Source organism: Hypanus sabinus, chromosome 6 (genome assembly GCF_030144855.1).
Source record: "Hypanus sabinus isolate sHypSab1 chromosome 6, sHypSab1.hap1, whole genome shotgun sequence".
NCBI classification, from domain to species: Eukaryota; Metazoa; Chordata; class Chondrichthyes; order Myliobatiformes; family Dasyatidae; genus Hypanus; species Hypanus sabinus.
In genome coordinates, this window is record NC_082711.1 from 113,064,948 (window position 1) to 113,083,622 (window position 18,675).

Sequence of the window (18,675 nt, forward strand, 5' to 3'; positions counted from 1 at the left end):
ACAATGGTAGTTGTGTGTTTTGAAATTAAAGCTAAATAATGGAGCATCCATATTCGTGACCACAAAACTGCTGGGCTACTAATGCTGTCTATGGTAGAAAATTAACCATTTTTGCTTGTTTCCACCAGTGTGTGATTTCCACCACTGTGGTTGGCACACGTTTGCTGTCTGAAATATCTGTTAAGCCATTCAGGCTGGTGTACAGATAGAAAGGGGTAAAATGGTGATCTTGCCAATACCATGAATGGGTAAGTTAATAAATAGCCTCAACATTGTTATCAAGTTTCCAGAGTGAAGGTCAAGCCCTGTTACTTATTGTTACCTTGTCTGTATCCTCATGAGCTCCAACTGAGAGTCTCAGACTGTCTTAATAGCTAACTCAATGAGTTCCATGTATTAAATTTACAGGATTTAAGAAGAAAGAAATGAGAGGAAAATTGGCAATTGGAATCACGGCCAATTTTGTTAACAACCGCAGCACAGCGGAAGTTAAAGTACAGGAAATTAGTGGAGTTGCCTACCTGTACAACCAGAAGTTTTTCCAACAGCTCTACAAGGAAACAGGTCAGGAAATGTTAATGTCTTCTTTGAAAAAGTAGTTGTGCTTTGGCTGCATGATTTACATGTTGGATGGCTTTTCCAGTGGTGCAGCGTTTGTTCAGCGTTGTCCTGGGACGTCAGCCTAGTTATTTAAGCTCAAGTGCTTGCAGGAAGATGAACTCAAAAGCTACTGTCTCAGCAGAGGTGAAGCTTTGATGTGATTATGAATGATCAATAACCTGAGCGATAGCACTGAATTAAAGAACTAAGTAACTTATTCCTTATCCTAAGCACATCTTGGATCAACTGTGCCTTATGCCTTCACTCACTTAAACTGGTTCAACTCCATCAAGCCATGGTGACATCTGGCCCACTGTTGCAATAAGCTTTCGGCATAAAATTTTGCAATGGGTTTCAATTAGTGCTGGATTCAGTCAAATGTGCTGTTATCATTAAACCATGTGATCTCATCTTGCTGTCAGAACAAAGCCATTTCCTGCTTTTTTGTCTAGCTGGGGTTGATAAAAGATTAAATTTCAAATAACCACAATATCTAACCCCTTTGCCCACAAATAACCATTTTTCCAGTAACGTCCACCAACCTTCTAAAAACAACTGCCCAATTCTCAATCCACCAACAGCCTCTATCTTCCCCCAACAATAATAGTCCTCACTCCTTCCTTCACTCACTATTATCAGTTCCCATAACTACATTAAACCACCCTTAACAGCAGTGCCTGTCCACTACCACCCAATCCTAACAACAGTGTCATCAACACCTACCTCTAAATAAAACCCAAGCTGCTGCTGCCGCTGGTGGACTCTATGCATCCGTCCATAACTAACTGACTGCTCCCTACCATTGACAATCCTTCTCTCCCAAGCATCACTTCCCAGCCTCTCCACCCATAGTCCCCTCCTCTCCAATGGCTCCGATTCCTTCCATTTACAATGTTTTAAAATATTAAAACCCCTGTTTCTGCTTTTCCATCCACCTTCACTTCTGCACTGTGTAGAGGTTTTTCAGTTATAGACTTCTCATCTTCTATTTGTTAAACAGGCATTGATCTGGAAAACATCGTCTATTATAAGGATGATACTCATTATTTTGTGATGACTGCAAGAAAAAAGAGCCTGCTGCACTATGGAGTTATTCACGAGGTATTGCCCATAAATAAAGTACTTCTAACATGGGATCAGGTTGCAAGATGCATCTTAATAAATAAAATTTAGCCTGTCTCTGAAGGAGTATGAGTGTAAATTATGAAAAGCTTGATCATTAGATAGATTTTTAAAGAGTGACTTAAAAGAGGAGAGTTATTAGGGACATGGAGAGATTTAGGAAGATAAGCTATGAGGCTAGGATAATGAGAAGGTTGACAAGGATGGAACAGTTGTCAGTATAGTTAATGAATAGCACTAACCCTGCTTTGTACTCTGTTGAATCAGTTTGTTAAAATCGCTGTTGACCATATTGTAGTACTGCCTGGAACAACTAGTCTTTTGATAGTGCTGAGCATCTGGGGGAATGCACACAGATCTTTGTCCCTGCTTCATGAGGTTGGTTGTGAGCCTAGATCTGAGCATCTGTCCCCTCGCCTAAAGTTAGCTTGAATTCTGCCTGGCGGATCCAGAGAAGCAGTTGTGGCTTATTTTTCTCACTGTAGGCTGAGGTATTATTTGTACTGCAGTACAGGTGGAATGGAGATGTATCTTGGATACCCACATTTGGATTTTCTGATTGTCCCTTTAAATAAAAAGCCTGTTAGACACTGATGTTTTTGTATAAGAGGCTTAAAAACTAAGACTGAAAATTTAACATTAGCAACTATTGTGGAATTGTCAATTTCAGTATTTGTTTTTCACTTCTTTCCCGCTGACACCCACCAGCCTAGTCCTGTTTTCTGAGATCCTCAGGTTAAATATTGAAATAATTTTCAAACTACATCAGTGAAGTGACCCATTCATCTGCGACTCTGCTGCAAAGGTTTACAGAGAGCATTTTGAGTAGGCGTGGGTGACTCTTGAGAAAAATTCAGTGTCTTACATTGTCGATACCATAATTTAGTTTACTAAACTGAGTAGCAATGTAAGTTGCTATTTGTCCGGTTTCTCGTCACAGTGGTCCTCCAGCCTCAGTCCCATGCGTAGCTCGGGAACGTTCAGATTGCCTCTGCTTCTAGGCTGCCTCTGACTAACAACAATGGCACAGGGATACAGAGCTGCTATCTCATGGCTCCAGTGACCTGGGTTCAATCCTGACCTCTGGCACACATCCTTTCCATGGCCACATGGGTTTCCTCCCTCTGCGGGCTCTGGGTTCGCCTGCATGTCCCATAGGTGTTGGTAGGTTAATTGTCCATTGTAAGTTGCCCCTAGTGAGCAGATGAGTGGTTGAATCTGGAGAGTAGCTGATGAGATTTCAGGAGAATAAATTAGGCTAGGGTATGATTAGTGTAAATATGGGTGTTGATGGGCTGAAAGGGTGTTTCCATGCTGTATTCCTGTATGACTATGGGTTAGTGACCATGTGTGACTTCCTGCTCCTTTTGATGATACCAGTGACTGCTGCAGAAGTCTATCATTAATGACTCTAGAGGGTGATCGTGGATGGGCTGTTGTGTAATGGAATGTGCAGCTGATCCTCTTCTTGTTCAATATTCACACAAGAATTTTTAACAGACGTTGCTTGATAAATTAGCAAACTATCCAGCTGGTTTGTCTTTTAAGAAATATAGGAGACTGCAGGTGATGGAATCTGCTGGTTTGTCATTCAGTCGTCTAACTCAGAGAGACTTATGAGAGTTGACTATCTGAGTCGGGTGTGTCGGCTCAGTACCACACCTGAGGTTGCACAAAGTTCGCAGGAGTAGTCCTGGAGTTCTTTCCTACATAAAGTTACAAAATGCATAACAGTTTAATGAAAAATTCCTCATCTCTTTTACTTCAACAGGACAAGCAGGATGCGGATTCTCTGCTCTCAGCAGACAATGTTGATTCTGACTCCCTCCTACGCTATGCACGTGATGCTGCAAATTTCAGTACCAAGTCCCAGCTGCCAAATTTGGAATTTGCCATAAATCACCAGGGAAAGCCGGATGTTGCCATGTTCGATTTCACCTGCATGTACAGGTCAGAGTACTCAGCACTGGTCAAGGAACGGCATGGACACCGGTTGCTGATTGCCTTGGTGGGAGATTGTCTGGTGGAGGTGAGCATTCTCCAGTAACACTGGTGCGTCTGTTTATGTAGGACCATTGGGATTGGTGTATACATTGCAACTGGCCTATTCTTTTCGATAAGACTATCCATTGAGATTAATCCATCTTTGATGACGGATTCATCCCACTGGGATTGCAATTTATTGCAATTGGTCCATCAATTGGGATTGTTTGAAAAGTCCATCAGTATTGCTTGATTAGATAAATGTATTTTTATCTGCTTAATGCTGGAACCCTGCTCTGTACTCCGGAAGGCATTTAGCTTTTGTATACAATGGTCTTGTGGATGCCATTTGCTCTGTACCCCATCTCTTGGCCTTCAGCAGTGGATGTTTCAAGGCTGCACTCAGCCTTCTCCAATTCTGTTGTTACCTGAAATTCACATAGGAATGTTTGCAGCAGATATCACTGGGATGCTGCCTGCAGAGGGAATCCTGTTTGATTTACTTGTCCCTGACAGTTCCTGCCATTATGTGAGATGTAAGCTGTAAGAGTGCACATAGAGGGCTTGCCAAGTCAGCTGCTAGACAGAGTTAGGGAATCAGACATACTGCTTATACAGATGGGCCTGTGATTGCGTCAAGAGAACACATCACTTCTTAGAAAATTCTAGTAATCTAACAGAGAAAACCATACTTTAGTAATTGTAAAAGTATATGAAAATAAATAAAACACAGATATCAGAAATAAAAATGGAGAAATGCAGAAACTCAATAGAATCTGTGGGGAAAAAAATCTCTGACTTGAAATGTTAATTCTTCCCACAGATACTGCTTGACTTACTGAATTCTTCTACAATTTGCTATTCTTGCTTCTCTTTAAAAACGGGGTTGTTAGTCACTGGTTTCAATATGAAGCCGAGGGGTATTGCAACACAATCACATAGCTCCATTGCACTGTCAGACTCAGCTTTCTGGACTGCACTCTTGATAATGTCAAGAAAGAAAGCTTAATGGATTAAAATTCAAGCAACTTCCCTTGTGATTGAATTTGCTACCCATATACTAGTTACTGGAAGATACTACTATGTATTGCCCTAGCTATTTATATTTTTGTCAAGTAACGATCTCTACCCTGTGGCAGTGTCTCAGGCCATTGAACTCTCTGTATTAATTATTCCTGATTTTTTGGCAGATTTGAAAAGCCTAATTTCTGTGAACCAAATGATGTGCCTAGTTTGACTCATATTTAAACATAAAAGCAATGACAAGCAAACGTAACATACTGGCCCACCCAGCCTAACCATGCATCACAAAATTAGATATTACCTATCCTACAAAGAACCAAGTGATGTGGGAGTGACAAAAAAAAATTGCTACCAGCTGCCCCAAGCCCCATTAGGCCTAGAATAGTTATGTACCCTTTAGCTTGACATGCCATTCTGAGGATTTTGTGCTCGTAAGTGAATAACTTCCCACTTTTCTCCACCATTGTTTTATTTTCAGCCTTTCTGGCCTCTAGGGACTGGAATTGCACGTGGGTTCCTCGCAGCCTTCGATGCTGCATGGTTAGTGCGCAAGTGGATCAAAGGGATTGCCCCTTTGGAGCTCCTGGCAGAGAGGTATGTGTGCACCTAATGCCATTCACCTTCTTTTCTGTTTACTTCATTTGTAGCTCTTAAAAGTTTCAATTCTGTCTGTTACTTTTTTACTCAGGGCAAGTTGAATAAATAAAGCTGATGTGTCTGTATAGAAAAGGCTGAAGTTTAGTTTCAGCTATGCACAGTGTCTGTGGGTAGAGTAGGTAGAGAAGAAATGAGGCTCTTGTTCATGATTGACTGAGGTCGCTCCTGATATGGACGAGAAAGATCGGTAAAATATGTTGTCACCTACAATGACTATGGTACGTATTTATCTCCCTTGAAGGATTTCATGTTTTTTTGTTTTACAGCATTGAATCACAGTGGATTTAATTTGGCTTTTTTGACACTGATCAACAGAAAAAGACCCTTTTGTGTCAAAGTGTAAACAGATCTCTACAAAGTGATTTAAATTAATTACAGATACATAACACAAAATAATTGATTGTATACATATTCACCCCCTTCAAGTCAGTATTTAGTAGATGTACCTTTGGCAGCAATTACATCCTTGAGTCTGTGCGAATATAGTAGGTCTCTTTCAGCTTTGTACATCTGGACACTGCAATTTTTCCCCATTCTTCTTTACAAAATTGCTCAATCTCTGTCAGATTGTATGGGGATCATGTGTGAACAGCCCTTTTCAAGTCCGGCCACAAATTCTCAGTTGGATTGAAGTCTGGACTCTGGCTTGGCCAGTTCAGGACACTAACTTTGTAGTTTTTAAGCCAACCCTGTGTAGCTTTGGCTTTATGCTTGGACTCATTGTCTTGCTGGGAAACAAATCTCCCAAGTCGCAGTTCTCTTGCAGATTGCATCAGGATTTCTTTTAGGATTTCCCTGTATTTTGCTGCAATCCTCTTACCCTCCACCTTCACAAGCCTTCCAGGGCCTGCTCCAGTGAGGCATCCCCACAGCAGCCACCACCGTGCTTCACGGTAGGGATGGTGTGTTTTTGATGATGTATGATGTTGGGCTTACGCCAAACATAGCATTTAGTTTGATGCCAAAAGGCTCAATTTTGGTTTCAATGGACCATACAACCTTCTTTCAGCTGACTTCAGAGTCTCCCACATGCCTTCTGGCAAACTCTAGCTGAGATTTAATGTGAGCTTTTGCAGCAGTGGCTTTCTCTTTGCCATTCTCCCATGAAGCTGCAACAGGTGAAGCACTCAGGCAATAGTTGTATGTGCAGTCTCTCCCATCCCAGCTACTGAAGCTCGTATCTCTTCCAGAGTCACCATAGGTCTCTTGGCGGCCTCCCTCACTGATCTCCTCCTTGCACGGTCGCTCAGTTTTTGAGGACAGCCTGCTCTAGGCAGATTTACAGCTGTGCCATATTCTTTCCATTTCTTGCTGATTGACTTAACTGTACTCCAGGGGATATTCAGTGACTTGGAAATTTTCTTGTATCCATCTATTGACTTGTGCTTTTCAATAACCTTTTTGCAGAGTTGCTTGGAGTGTTCTTTTGTCTTCATGTGTAGTTTTTGCCAGGATACTGACTCACCACTAGCTGGACTTCCCAGATAGAGGTGTATTTTTACTATAATCGATTGAAACACCTTGACTGTACATGTTTCAAAGGTATATTTAATGTCAGAGAAATGTATACAATATATATACTGGAGTGTTTTTTCTTCACAACCATCCACAAAAACAGATGGGTGCCCCAAAGAATGAACAACAGTTAAGTTGCCCCATCTCCCCACTGTCGCGCGTAAGCAGCAGCAGGCAACAACTCCTCCTCCCTCCACCAGCAAAAAAATGCACCGGCACCACCACCAAGCACTCAAGTGTGAGCAAAACAAAAGCAAAGACACAGACCTGCAGTTACCCTGGAGACTTCGCCTTTCACCCGGTATTTGACTACCACAGGCTCACTCTCTTCCTAATAAGGGAGAAAGAGGTGTCTCCGTTTTACAGTGAGCCGGGAGACATAACAAACAACTCGTTGGTTTAAGATGTTAAAAGTCCGTCAACATTGCTTTTTTTTTAGCTCTGTACCCAAAGATCTGGGCACACAGCCATAGATATTCCAACTCTTCTGACGACACACTGATCTCCTGCCTTGACACTGACTCTCAATCCGCTCGTCTTCGGAGCCCCAAGATCCTAGACCTCCAAATTCATGCTGGACTTTTAGGCTGAGCCCTTGGTGCACCCAACAATGGCCAGTTATGAAACCCCGAGAGCAGGTCCCATTCCCACAAAGGACCATAGTCAGCGTGTAACTCCAGGTCAGGGTCTTCAAATGAACCCTGAAAGGCAAAAATAAAGATATTTAAGATGGAAATAGAACTGTTTCCGTAGGTGCAAGCAAAGGAGTCGCTGTTTAACACTATCATCATGCCGCTCCATTTAACTAATGGTGATCTCCATTTAACTAATTATGTGACTTCTAAAACCAATTGGTTGCACCAGTGATGATTTGGTGTCTCATATTAAAGGGGTGAATGCTTATGCGATCAATTATCTTCTGTTTTTATATCTGTAATAAATTTAGATCATTTTGTAGTGATCTGTTTTCCCTTTGACACAAATGAGTCTTTTTCTGTTGATCAGTGAAAAAAATATCAAATTAAATCCATTGTGATTCAATGTTGTAAAACAACAAAACATGAAAACTTCCAAGGGGGTTGAATACTTTTTATAGGCACTGTACTATATTTGTCCACAGAGCACATTCCCTTATCATGTGTATTGATGTTTTTAACTCTTTTCCTCCAGTTCTGTATTTGGATTATAACGAGTCAGAAAGTGTCACATTTTCATTACCAAATTCTTAAGCTAGATGCATCATTCATTTGTTCGTTATGTGCCATGTCGTATAACATGGTTGGTCATTGTCTCATGACCATGATTGTTCTTTGCAAATTCACCTTCAGAAGTGGTTTGCCTTTGCCTTCTGGGCATTTGTCTTTAGAAGACGGCTGACCCCAGTCATTATCAGTACTCTTCAGAGATTGTCTGCCTTGTATCAGTGGTCACTGTAGTGTTCTCGCTCAGGTGTAAGAGAACACTGAACTAAACACCGAGGTAAACCGTAGTCAATGAAAACAGGATCGCAGTAAGATTAACCGTTTACTGTTCACTCTTCCTCATTAACGTATGGTGAAAACTGTTGATAAAACAAGACAAGATTTGTACAGTATTTGTTTCCTTCTTGATACCACATTTACATCGTAAGTACTTGCAAAAGAAAAACTACAACAACTACATTACATTAAAGTGCAGCATACAGTCAGAATCTACCTACGCCATTGACTGCTTTAAATACACTTCAACACAAACTATCCGCGACTCTTTAACTAACGAAAACATAAACCTTATCAACCGTAATTACTTTTAACAGAATCAGTGTTAACATTTTAATTCAACGTATCGATTATCTCATGAACTTACGGCGTTGCTTCACTATGTTTCTAGTGTGTAGAAAGACAACTTTTCTCGCACTGATCCTGCACATGTGAGCTCCCACCTTCCCGTTTCTCCAAACCGGTGTTTTCCCACAAGATGCGGCGAAACCGGATGTGACGTCATCGCATGCCGCGATATATCACAGACAACGAATTTACTTTAAACAATCCTAACTTTAACTAAAAAATGCTAACAAATGACTTACTAAAATCGTTTGTTTTATAAACTAAATAAATGCCATAAAGGCAACACACTCCCCGCTTGACCTTCGTAAGGTCACAATGAACATAATACAAACTTCAGTCTCTAAATCAGTCATTAGGTAGAAGTAAAATGACTTCTGTAACTGGCCTTTGGTAAATTTTCGCATCACCTTGGTCGGTAGTTTTCAACTCAACCTTCCTGACATGTCCATTCCTACTAGGGAATGTGGCAGTGATTCTGGCCATTGGCCAGCTGTTGCGGGCGATTTGCTTGTCCCTGAGCGGGACTAAATCTCCAACTTGAAGATTCCTGCAGGGTTCTGTCCACTTTTGTCTGTGTTGCAACAAAGGTAGATATTCCTGTCTCCAGCGAGACCAGAACCAATTTGCCAGAGCCTGGACCTGTCTCCATTGCTTTGTGTACAAATCCTTATGATGAGAAGTCCCCTGGTGGAGGGGGAGCTCCTGCCTTCTGCGTAAGGAGCATTGATGGCGAGAGTATGAAGGAGTTTTCCGGGTCAGAAGACACGGGTAGGAGTGGTCATGCATTTATAATGGCTGTGACCTCTGCCATTAGGGTGCACAGTACCTCGTGGGTCAATCGGGTGCGTTGCTGCATCTCAGATTTCCTTTTCAGGGTTTTTTGCAAGGACGTGAACCGCTTGACTGCCTGCTCTTTGTTGTTTGGCAAGCGCTGGCGTGGTTCTCTGAAAGGCAATGGGGCGACCCAATTATTTGCTTCATCTCTGAAGACCTTGGTGTCCTTTGTTTTTAAGAAAATGATGTCTTGAGCTGATGGAGCAAGTTTATTATCATGCTCAGTTTGAGCGAAGACTGACTGACCCAGCGTCTTGTCGGTTACTTTACATTTGTTAAAGCCTTGTCGTGCTTCCTTGATACACATGAAACTTGCGCAAGGTTGAAAAATTGAATGGCGGCCACTCTCTAGCACATTGGTCTTGAGTGTGTTAACTGTTGGTTTGCGTACATTGCCAAGGCACACCTCTCCTATCACCACCCAGCCCAGATCCAGGCGTTGCGCAAAGGGGGCGTCGTGTGGTCCATTGACCTGCTGCCTAACCTTGTGCACCCGGAGAACATCTCTTCCTAATAGCAGGAGTATCTCTGCTTTTGGATCCAGTTCTGGGATGTGTTTGGCGATGTGGTGGAGATGTGGCTGGTGTAGCACTGCACTTGGCATCGGGATCTCAGTGCGGTTATTCAAAATTTAATTGCACTCTAAGAGTGGAGGGAGACAGATGACGACTTTACCATCCAGGGACTCGAGCTGGAAGCCTTCTGTCTTCCTTCCGTAAGTTTCCACACTGCATGAGCAAGTTCTAAGGTAGTATAGGAACTGATTACTCTCAATGTTGAACAAGTCAAAGAACTCTGGTCTGACTAGTGAGCAATTGCTCTGATCGTCCAGAATTACATAGGCTTTGATAGCCTTGTCTTTGGATCCCTTAGGGTACACCTTAGTGAGGCAGATCTTTGAACAAGAACGGCTTGACTGAGCTTGACCGCAAACTTCTGTGCAGCTCGAGCTGACAACAGTTGTCCTGGAGTGAGCCTCTCCCACCCTGCTGTCCTGTTGTGGGGGTGAAGGAGCTTTATCAGTTTGCGGTAACGGGCCGGGATGCATGGCCCCATCGTGATTAGTGCTACTACATTCCGGGCACTTCACGTCAATCGTACACTCTCTAGCAAGGTGAGAGGTAGAGGAACAGCATTTAAAACATATTCTTTTCTTCTTGAGAAGAGCCAAACTCTCTTCAAGGGGTTTTTCCCTAAATGTTCTGCATTTTCTGAGGGGGTGGGGTTTGTTATGCAATGGACAATTCTTGCTAGAGTCGTTGTTAGTTGTAAAGGCTTCAGTCTTAAGCACTGAGACAGGTTTACTAATGTTGAAATTATTCGAAGAGGATTTATCTGGCTTGGTGTAAATTGTACTGCTTCCTGGACCCATGATGCTAGGGTCGTTTCACTTCTTCGCCTCCTTGCACACAAACCTAGTGAAATACTCGAAGGGAGGAAATCGACCATTGTTCTCTTCCTTGTACTCTGAGGCAACAGACATCCACCTTTCCTGCAGCCCAAATGGAAGTTTGTCCGCGATTTGTCTAATCCCGGATGGAGTATCTAGGTATACTAGACCAGTTGAGTAGCCATCTTCTTTGGCGTCTTGAATCTCCATGAATAAATCTCCGAGCTCCCTTAACTTAGTGTGGTCCTTGGCTGACACCTTAGGAAAATTTTCCAGACATCGGTATAGCGCCGCTTCAATAATTTCAAGGGCCGCATAACCCTCACGAAGTCTCTTGCATGCTTTGCGTAAGGCTAGCTTGGGGTTGTTGATGTGCACTGAACGTACACGTCTCACCTGTTCGCATGATTCTTTTCCCAGCCATTTCGCCGTAAGATCCAACTCTTGGGTTGCTCTGAGCTGGACTCCGTTGATAGTATTGGTGAATGTGGAGTACCATGCACGGTAATTTTCAGGTTTATCGTCAAACTGGTATAGTCCTGAAGTGACGAGATCTCGTCGTGCTAAATACTGTGCCATGGGCTCAACTGCAAGTGGCATGCTGGCTGAGGGAATATGTCGGCGGGTATATGACTGAGGGCGTACGTCTGTTATGGAATTTGCTGTTCTGAATTCGGCCTTTGCCTCTCTTCTCGCCAAATCTGGTAAGTTTGGTGTTGAGAAGTATTTGTCATCAGCCCTTTTGTTCTTGAACTCATCGTGGAGTTGCAAGGGTAAATTGTCTTCCTCGAATGGATGTGATGCAACTGGGCCTCTCTGAGACTCCTTATGAAGTGGGGCATTATCGAATGAGTATGGGGAGGTAGAACAAATCTTCCAGTCTATTTGAGATTGGACATAGTCACTTGTGCATTCCAATCTGATCTTTTCTGAAGTAGATTTTACGTCAACCAGATCATGCATTTCTTCAGCATCTTCTATTAACTCTGCTTCCACCCTGGCAGCTTCTGCTTCTCGGTGTAGTGTTAGCACTTCTAACTCTGACGCTATCCTTGTCCTTTCCAACTGGTTTTTGGCTTCTCTGGCAGCCTTTTCCTTCTGGTTTTCGGCTTCTCTGGCAGCCGCTTCCATTTTCAATTTTGCTTCTTGTTTGGCATAGAACGCTCGCACCTTTGGCAGCTTCTGCCTTAGCTCTTGCATGGGCAGCCTTACTTGATGATGCCCTACTGCCCCTGTCGCTGGATGGCAACGACTTGATGCTGGATCGAGTTGTCATTGCAGTACTTGAAACACCCGATAATGCCGCCTTTTCACTGTAGTGTTCTCGCTCAGGTGTAAGAGAACGCTGAACTAAACACCGAGGTAAACCGTCGTCAATGAAGACAGGATTGCAGTAAGATTAACTGTTTACTGTTCACTCTCCCTCATTAATGTATGGTGAAAACTGTTGATAAAACAGTACAAGATTTGTACAGTATTTGTTTCCTTCTTGATATCACATTTGCATCGTAAATACTTGCAAAAGTAAAACTACAACTACATTACATTAAAGTGCAGCATACAGTCAGAATCTACCTATGCCATTGACTGCTTTAAATACACTTCAACACAAACTATCCGCAACTCTTTAACTAATGAAAACATAAACCTTATCAACCGTCATTACTTTTAACAGAATCAGCGTTAACATTTTAATTCAACATATCGATTATCTCATGAACTTATGGCGTTGCTTCACTATGTTTCTAGTGCGTAGAAAGACAACTTTTCTCGTGCTGATCCTGCACATGTGAGCTCCCCCCTTCCCATTTCTCCAAACCGGTATTTTCCCACAAGACGCGGCGAAACAGAATGTGACGTCATCGCATGCCGCGATATATCACAGACAACGAATTTACTTTAAACAATCCTAACTTTAACTAAAAAATGCTAACAAACGACTTACTAAAGCGAAAATATTATAAACTAAATAAATGCCATAAAGGCAACACAGTCACATAACCGGAACTTGTGATATGTACCAGCTACTCGTAAAACCATGCACCAGCTGCATCACTACATTTTAATATTAGACCATGCTAATCCCTGTGGCATCCCTGTAGTACAAGGATGGATTACTGTTGACCTGAGGAACAATTCTGTCCCACAAAAATGTTGCTCAGTGTGAATTTGTCTGCTATTTTTCCTACATTACAATGGTGCTTACACTTCATAGTTGTTTCTTTGGCTCTAGAGAGCCTTGTGAAAATTTCAGGTTTGGAAAAGTGCTGTGAAAATGCTAGTTTTTTTAAGGCAAGTGCAATTAAATGCAGGAATTTCCCCACAAAGAGCGGTGAGCGGGTGAGTTGTGGCATGTAAACCTTTGGCTTTCTTGATCTTGTTGGATTTTTTAAATCGCTGCTCAGGTTTTGCAAACTATTAGTAAAATAATCTGAGTAAACACTATTGCCTATACTCAAAGTGACTGTGTTAAGTTTAGGAAGTCAATTTTGCTGAAATATAAACATAGCCTGAGTCCTGATGAAGCATCTCAGCCTGAAACATCGACTGTTTATTCCCCTCCATAGATGCTGCTTGACCTGCTGAGCTCCTCCAGCATTATGAGTGCATTGTTCTGGATTTCCAATATTTGCAGAAACATTGGTTTACAAATTATAAGTTTTAAATTTAAAAAGTGAGAACTTAAAAAATACCCTTTGCCAAGGCAACAGAACTTCTGCATAAGTTGCTTGTATCTGAATATCTGAAGGAAACAGTATTGTAGCTGGTTACATTAGCTAATTTGGCTGCATAGATTATGGTTTGATAAAAGATTGTTTTACTTCTTTTAAACTTGTTTTGTTCTTCGACTATTACAAATTGCTGCTTAGTCAATATGTAATAGTTAATTTGTCTTTTTCAAATATTATTGAACAAAAGCATTCTCATACTCCGTTATTTAGTTTCCTGTATTCATTGTCTCCTATAAATATAACACAAAATTGTACATTCTGTATTCTTTCCCTTCATATTCTGACTGGATGGCATGCTATCAAATAATTTTTACTGTATCTTGGCAAATGTGATCAATCAATCATCAGTTAACAAACGTTCATTTCTCAGGGAGAGTATCTATCAACTGCTGTCTCAGACGACCCCTGCAAATACAAGCAAGAACATTAGTCAGTACAGCATTGACCCAGTTACTCGATATCCCCATATCAACCTCAGCTATTTCAAACCTAACCAGGTAGGTGTTTATTGACATTATGTGTTGTAGCGCTCACTATGACTGCAACACACACAAAATGCTGGAGGAGCTCAACAGACCAGACAGCATCTATGGAAAAGAGTACAGTCAATGTTTTGGGCTGACACCCTTCAGCTGGCCTGCAGAAGAAGAGATGAGGAGTCAGTGTTAGAGGGTGGGGGAAGGTGTGGGAGAAACACAAGGTAATAGGTGAAATCGGGAGTGGGGAGGGGGTGAAGTAAAGAGTTGGGAAGTTGATTGGTGAGAGAGATACAGGACTGGAGAAAGGGGAAGTCTGATAGAAGAAGACAGAAGGCCATGGAAGAAAGAAAATGGGAGGGGCACCAGAGGGAGACGATGTGCAGGGAAGATAAGGTGAGAGAGGGAAATGGAGATGGGGTGGGGTGGGGGGGCATTTCTGGATGTTCGAGAATTCGATGTCTATGCCATCAGGTTGGAAGCTATCCAGATAGAATATCAGGTGTTGCTCCTCCAACCTGAGTGTGGCCTCTTCATGACAATGGAGGAGGCCTTGGATAATGGAATGGGAATGGGAAATAGAGTTAAAATGGGTGGCCACGAAAGATCCTGCTTTTTCTGGCAGACAGAGAGTAGGTGCTCAGCGAAGCTGTCTCCCAATCTACATCTGGCCTCACCGATATACAGGAGGCCACACCAGGAGCACCGGATATAGTAGATGACCCCAACAGACTCACAGGTGAAGTGTCACCTCACCTGGAAGAACCTTTTAGGGCCCTGGATGATAGTGAGGGAGGAGGTGTAGCACTTGTTCTGTTTGCAAGGATAAGTGCCAGGGGAGAGATCATTGGGGAGGCATGAATGGAAAAGCGAGTTGTGTAGGGAGTGATCCCTGCGGAAAGCAGAAAGTGGGGGGGGGGAGGGAAAGGTGTGCTGGGTGGTGGGATCCCACTGGAGATGGTGGAAGTTATGGAGAGTTATGTGTTGGACACGGAGGTTGCTGGGATGGAAGGTGAGGACAAGAGGAACCATATTCCTGGTGGGGGTAGGAAGATGGGGTGAGGGCAGACGTGCACGAAATGGAAGAGGTGTGGTCGAGGTCATCATTGAAGGTGGAGGAAGGGACTAAACCTATTAGCAATATGAAAGGGTGGGGCATTTGCTTGAGTTGTCTTATGCATCTCAGTGGTAATTTCCTTTTTATTGAAGAAGGAGCCAATTAAGAGCAAAGAGAATGGCATAGTTATCCATTTAGAACACCTCATGATTAATCTCATTAAATAACATATATTTCATATTTTTAAATAAATGTTTCACTTCTCAGCAAAGGGTTTTAATAACAACAACAATTATTATTATTATTATTATTACCTTTATTCAGATAGAGTGCAGGATAGACCATTCCGGCCCTTTGAGCCACACCACCCAGCAACCCCTGATTTAACCCAAGCCTGATCAGGGGACAATATACAATGACCAGTTTTCCATCCAACTAGTAGGTCTTTGGATTGCGGGAGGAAACCAGAGCACCTGGAGGAAAGGAGAACGTATAAGCTCTTCACAGGCAATGGCATGAATTGACCCTGCCATTGGTACTGTAAAGTGTGTGCTAAGCACTACACTACCATACCACCCTTGTGTGGAGGACTCCTTGGTGCTGTTAGTGCAGAAGACCTTTGGGTCGTATTGGTGGTGGAGGCCCTTGGTTTAGTTTTAGCTGGGCTTAGTTAAGTTTCAGAGAAAACATGTTTCCAAGAGGTAGCTTTGATCAGGTTCCCCTGGATGTGGCTACTCTTGACCTAAAAAGAAGATCTTGGGACTGGGGTTTGTTGAGGATCAACATCCATTCTATTCCTTCTATCTCTGTTGATAGAAGAGATAGTTGAAATTGTGCTCTGAGTCAACTTTTATCTATTAATGCATCTTATTAGCAGATAATAACATTGTATGTAAACTTAGCTCCTACCACTGATCGCCCAATAAATCGAGTAATAACAGGGACAGAGAAATGCTGAAAACTCTCAAATCAAGAGGCACTTGTGGAAAGAGAAACAAAGTTTCAAGTCGAAGTCCCTTCATCCTGATACATTAACTCTGTTTCTCTTCCCACAGCTGCTGCCTGACCTGTTGAGCGTTTCCAGCATTTTCTTTATTTATATCGGATGAAAGCTGGGGTGGGTCATTCAGCCCACCATTTTTCCCTCTGACCATCCTTTATTTGCCAATCACATTCCTGATGTGTTTTCTCTGCTTCTTTGTATTTCTCAAGCAACTGTAAATCTTTCTCGATGCACATCAGTAAATAATGATTCTGCATCCAGGGTGTACTTTGTTATGCACCCTCTCAGAATCCAGTGTAAAGACAAATTTTCTATTACATTTTCTAATTTAGATGTTGAACAGTCAGACACTCAAAGCTGACTTTTTCATGTGTCCTTAATTTCAGGTGCAACATTTATATGATACAGGGCAAACCATAGGTACAGAGGACACAACCAGCCAGCCAAAGGGGAAAATGCTTCGAAATGGTAAGTCTTTGAAAGACAAAGAATATTGGATGGATGTAGGTCAGACACACAGAATCCTTACATTTAAAATAAAATGTGCAAATCTGATGCTCTCCCAAAGATGAGGCTTAAGAAAAATATATATCCAGTCATTATATTTGGTTCAAGTTGCTATTATTCATGTCTGATCCCATGCCGGTTTTGGTAACCATAAACCACTGTTAAAATCTAACATCTTTTAATAATCCACTTGTATCTTTTAGAATAAAACCTAGCTTGGCCAGAATTGACAAGCATCACAGCAAAGTGATTTGCTTCTTAATTGGCCCTTGAAATAGTAAGCTACTCAGTTCAAAGGAAATAAATGTGTTTTTGACAGAGACATCCGACATCCAACTGAGAATTTTAATTAAAGCCTTGAGTCTGACTACCACCAGGTATTCCAAATAGAAGAGTACTGAGACAACCATTGCATGAGCAGAGGGAAAATATCACAAAACCACTTTGAGCCTGATTTGTGTAATCTGGTGCTCACTTCCCAGTGATTCTCATGGTCCGGAAGGCAGATAGCTTGTCTGATTTCCTCTGTGTAAAGCTGATGTCTCATTTCCAGGGTTGTGCCACTCTGCCAATCCACTACAATTTCTTGCATTGTTCCATCTACTGATTTACTAATGAGTTGCAGAACTAGGCTCAACTTAACAGAAGTGCTATGTTAACCAGGACTACAGATGAACTGTTAATTTTGTTTACATTTCTTTTAAGTTTGGCAGGGCTGTATATGTGCCTAAATGGGTATATGCAAGCGAAAATTGTCTAAGGTGGTAATGAAAGTAGGTGATTGTGAGTGAGCAGTTCACTTACACTGTTGCATATCCATCCAGTTATTTTGCTGTAAAATGGCTGCATGTTTTTATCACCCTTTTTGTGCTATTGCCCATGATTCACTGCACTGGCATGGTGTATGCTGTATGAGTCAACTTGTATTAGAAATGTAGAAAACCTACAGCACAGTACAGGCCCTTCAGCCCACAATGCTGTGCCAAACATGCGCTTACTTTAGAAACTACCTCGGGTTACCCTTAGCCCTCTATTTTACTAAGCTCCATTTATCTATCTAGGAGCCTTTTATAAGATCCTATTGTATCCACCTCCACCACTGTTGCTAGCAGCCCATTCCACGCACTCACCACTCACAGCGTAAAAAAAACTCAACCCTGACATCTCCTCTGTAACTATTTCCAAGCACCTTAAAACGGTGTCTTCTCATATTAGCCATTTCAGCTCTGGGAAAAAGCCTCTGACACGATAAATGATTCTCATCATCTTATACACCTTTTATTTTACATTTGAAATACTCATTCTTCCTATACATATGCTGCTTGAACTGTGGAGTTATTCCTCCTTGCATGATTTTTTTCTTTTACTGTTATTTGGAAGAGTAATTGTTAATTATGTAAACAAATACATGAGCTACTACTGAGTGCACCAGAATTCACCAATTAAGTAAATTATCAGTTCATCGGCAATAGTGCTTGAAGAATATTTTTTCGTCATTACATTGTGAGAACTTCCTCCTTTCTGACAAGAGTCATAGAACATTGCACTTGTGTGAACAACACACACTAAATGGTGTCAACAGAAAGTTAAATGTCCCATTAGAAATACAGCAAGCAGGTTATTCTGGCTGTTCTGTAGGATTTTGATGGTGACCTGAGTTGAAATATGTAGAGTTTACACTATTTCATACTTCTTCAAAAATTATGTATTCCTGTATATGAGTCTGTATTTACTTCCCAAACACTTGTGGGAACCACACTCAAATTAAATATAATTAGTATTATTTCTGAACAGGGATTCCCTTTCCCAAAGAGGATTCAAACATAACAATATGTTCAGTACTGTGCAAGAGGCTTAGGCTCATGTATATAGCTGTGGCAGTCGTACAGTGCAATACATAAAATTACTACAGTACTGTGCAAAAGGCTTAGACACCCCAGATATATACCG

General features: G+C 41.9%; 1 protein-coding gene across 3 annotated transcripts in view; it reads left to right on the forward strand.

Annotated features, from left to right (window-relative positions):
• The window catches only part of LOC132395763 (protein-methionine sulfoxide oxidase mical3a-like), a 180,195-nt gene that overhangs the window by 84,490 nt on the left and 77,030 nt on the right, over positions 1 to 18,675 (forward strand). For all 3 annotated transcript variants that reach the window (XM_059972758.1, XM_059972759.1, XM_059972760.1), the window contains 6 exons: positions 409 to 564; positions 1,601 to 1,701; positions 3,494 to 3,751; positions 5,207 to 5,322; positions 14,053 to 14,179; positions 16,605 to 16,686. In XM_059972758.1, the coding sequence (XP_059828741.1) occupies positions 409 to 564; positions 1,601 to 1,701; positions 3,494 to 3,751; positions 5,207 to 5,322; positions 14,053 to 14,179; positions 16,605 to 16,686 (840 nt within the window). The remainder of the gene's footprint in view (positions 1 to 408; positions 565 to 1,600; positions 1,702 to 3,493; positions 3,752 to 5,206; positions 5,323 to 14,052; positions 14,180 to 16,604; positions 16,687 to 18,675) is intronic.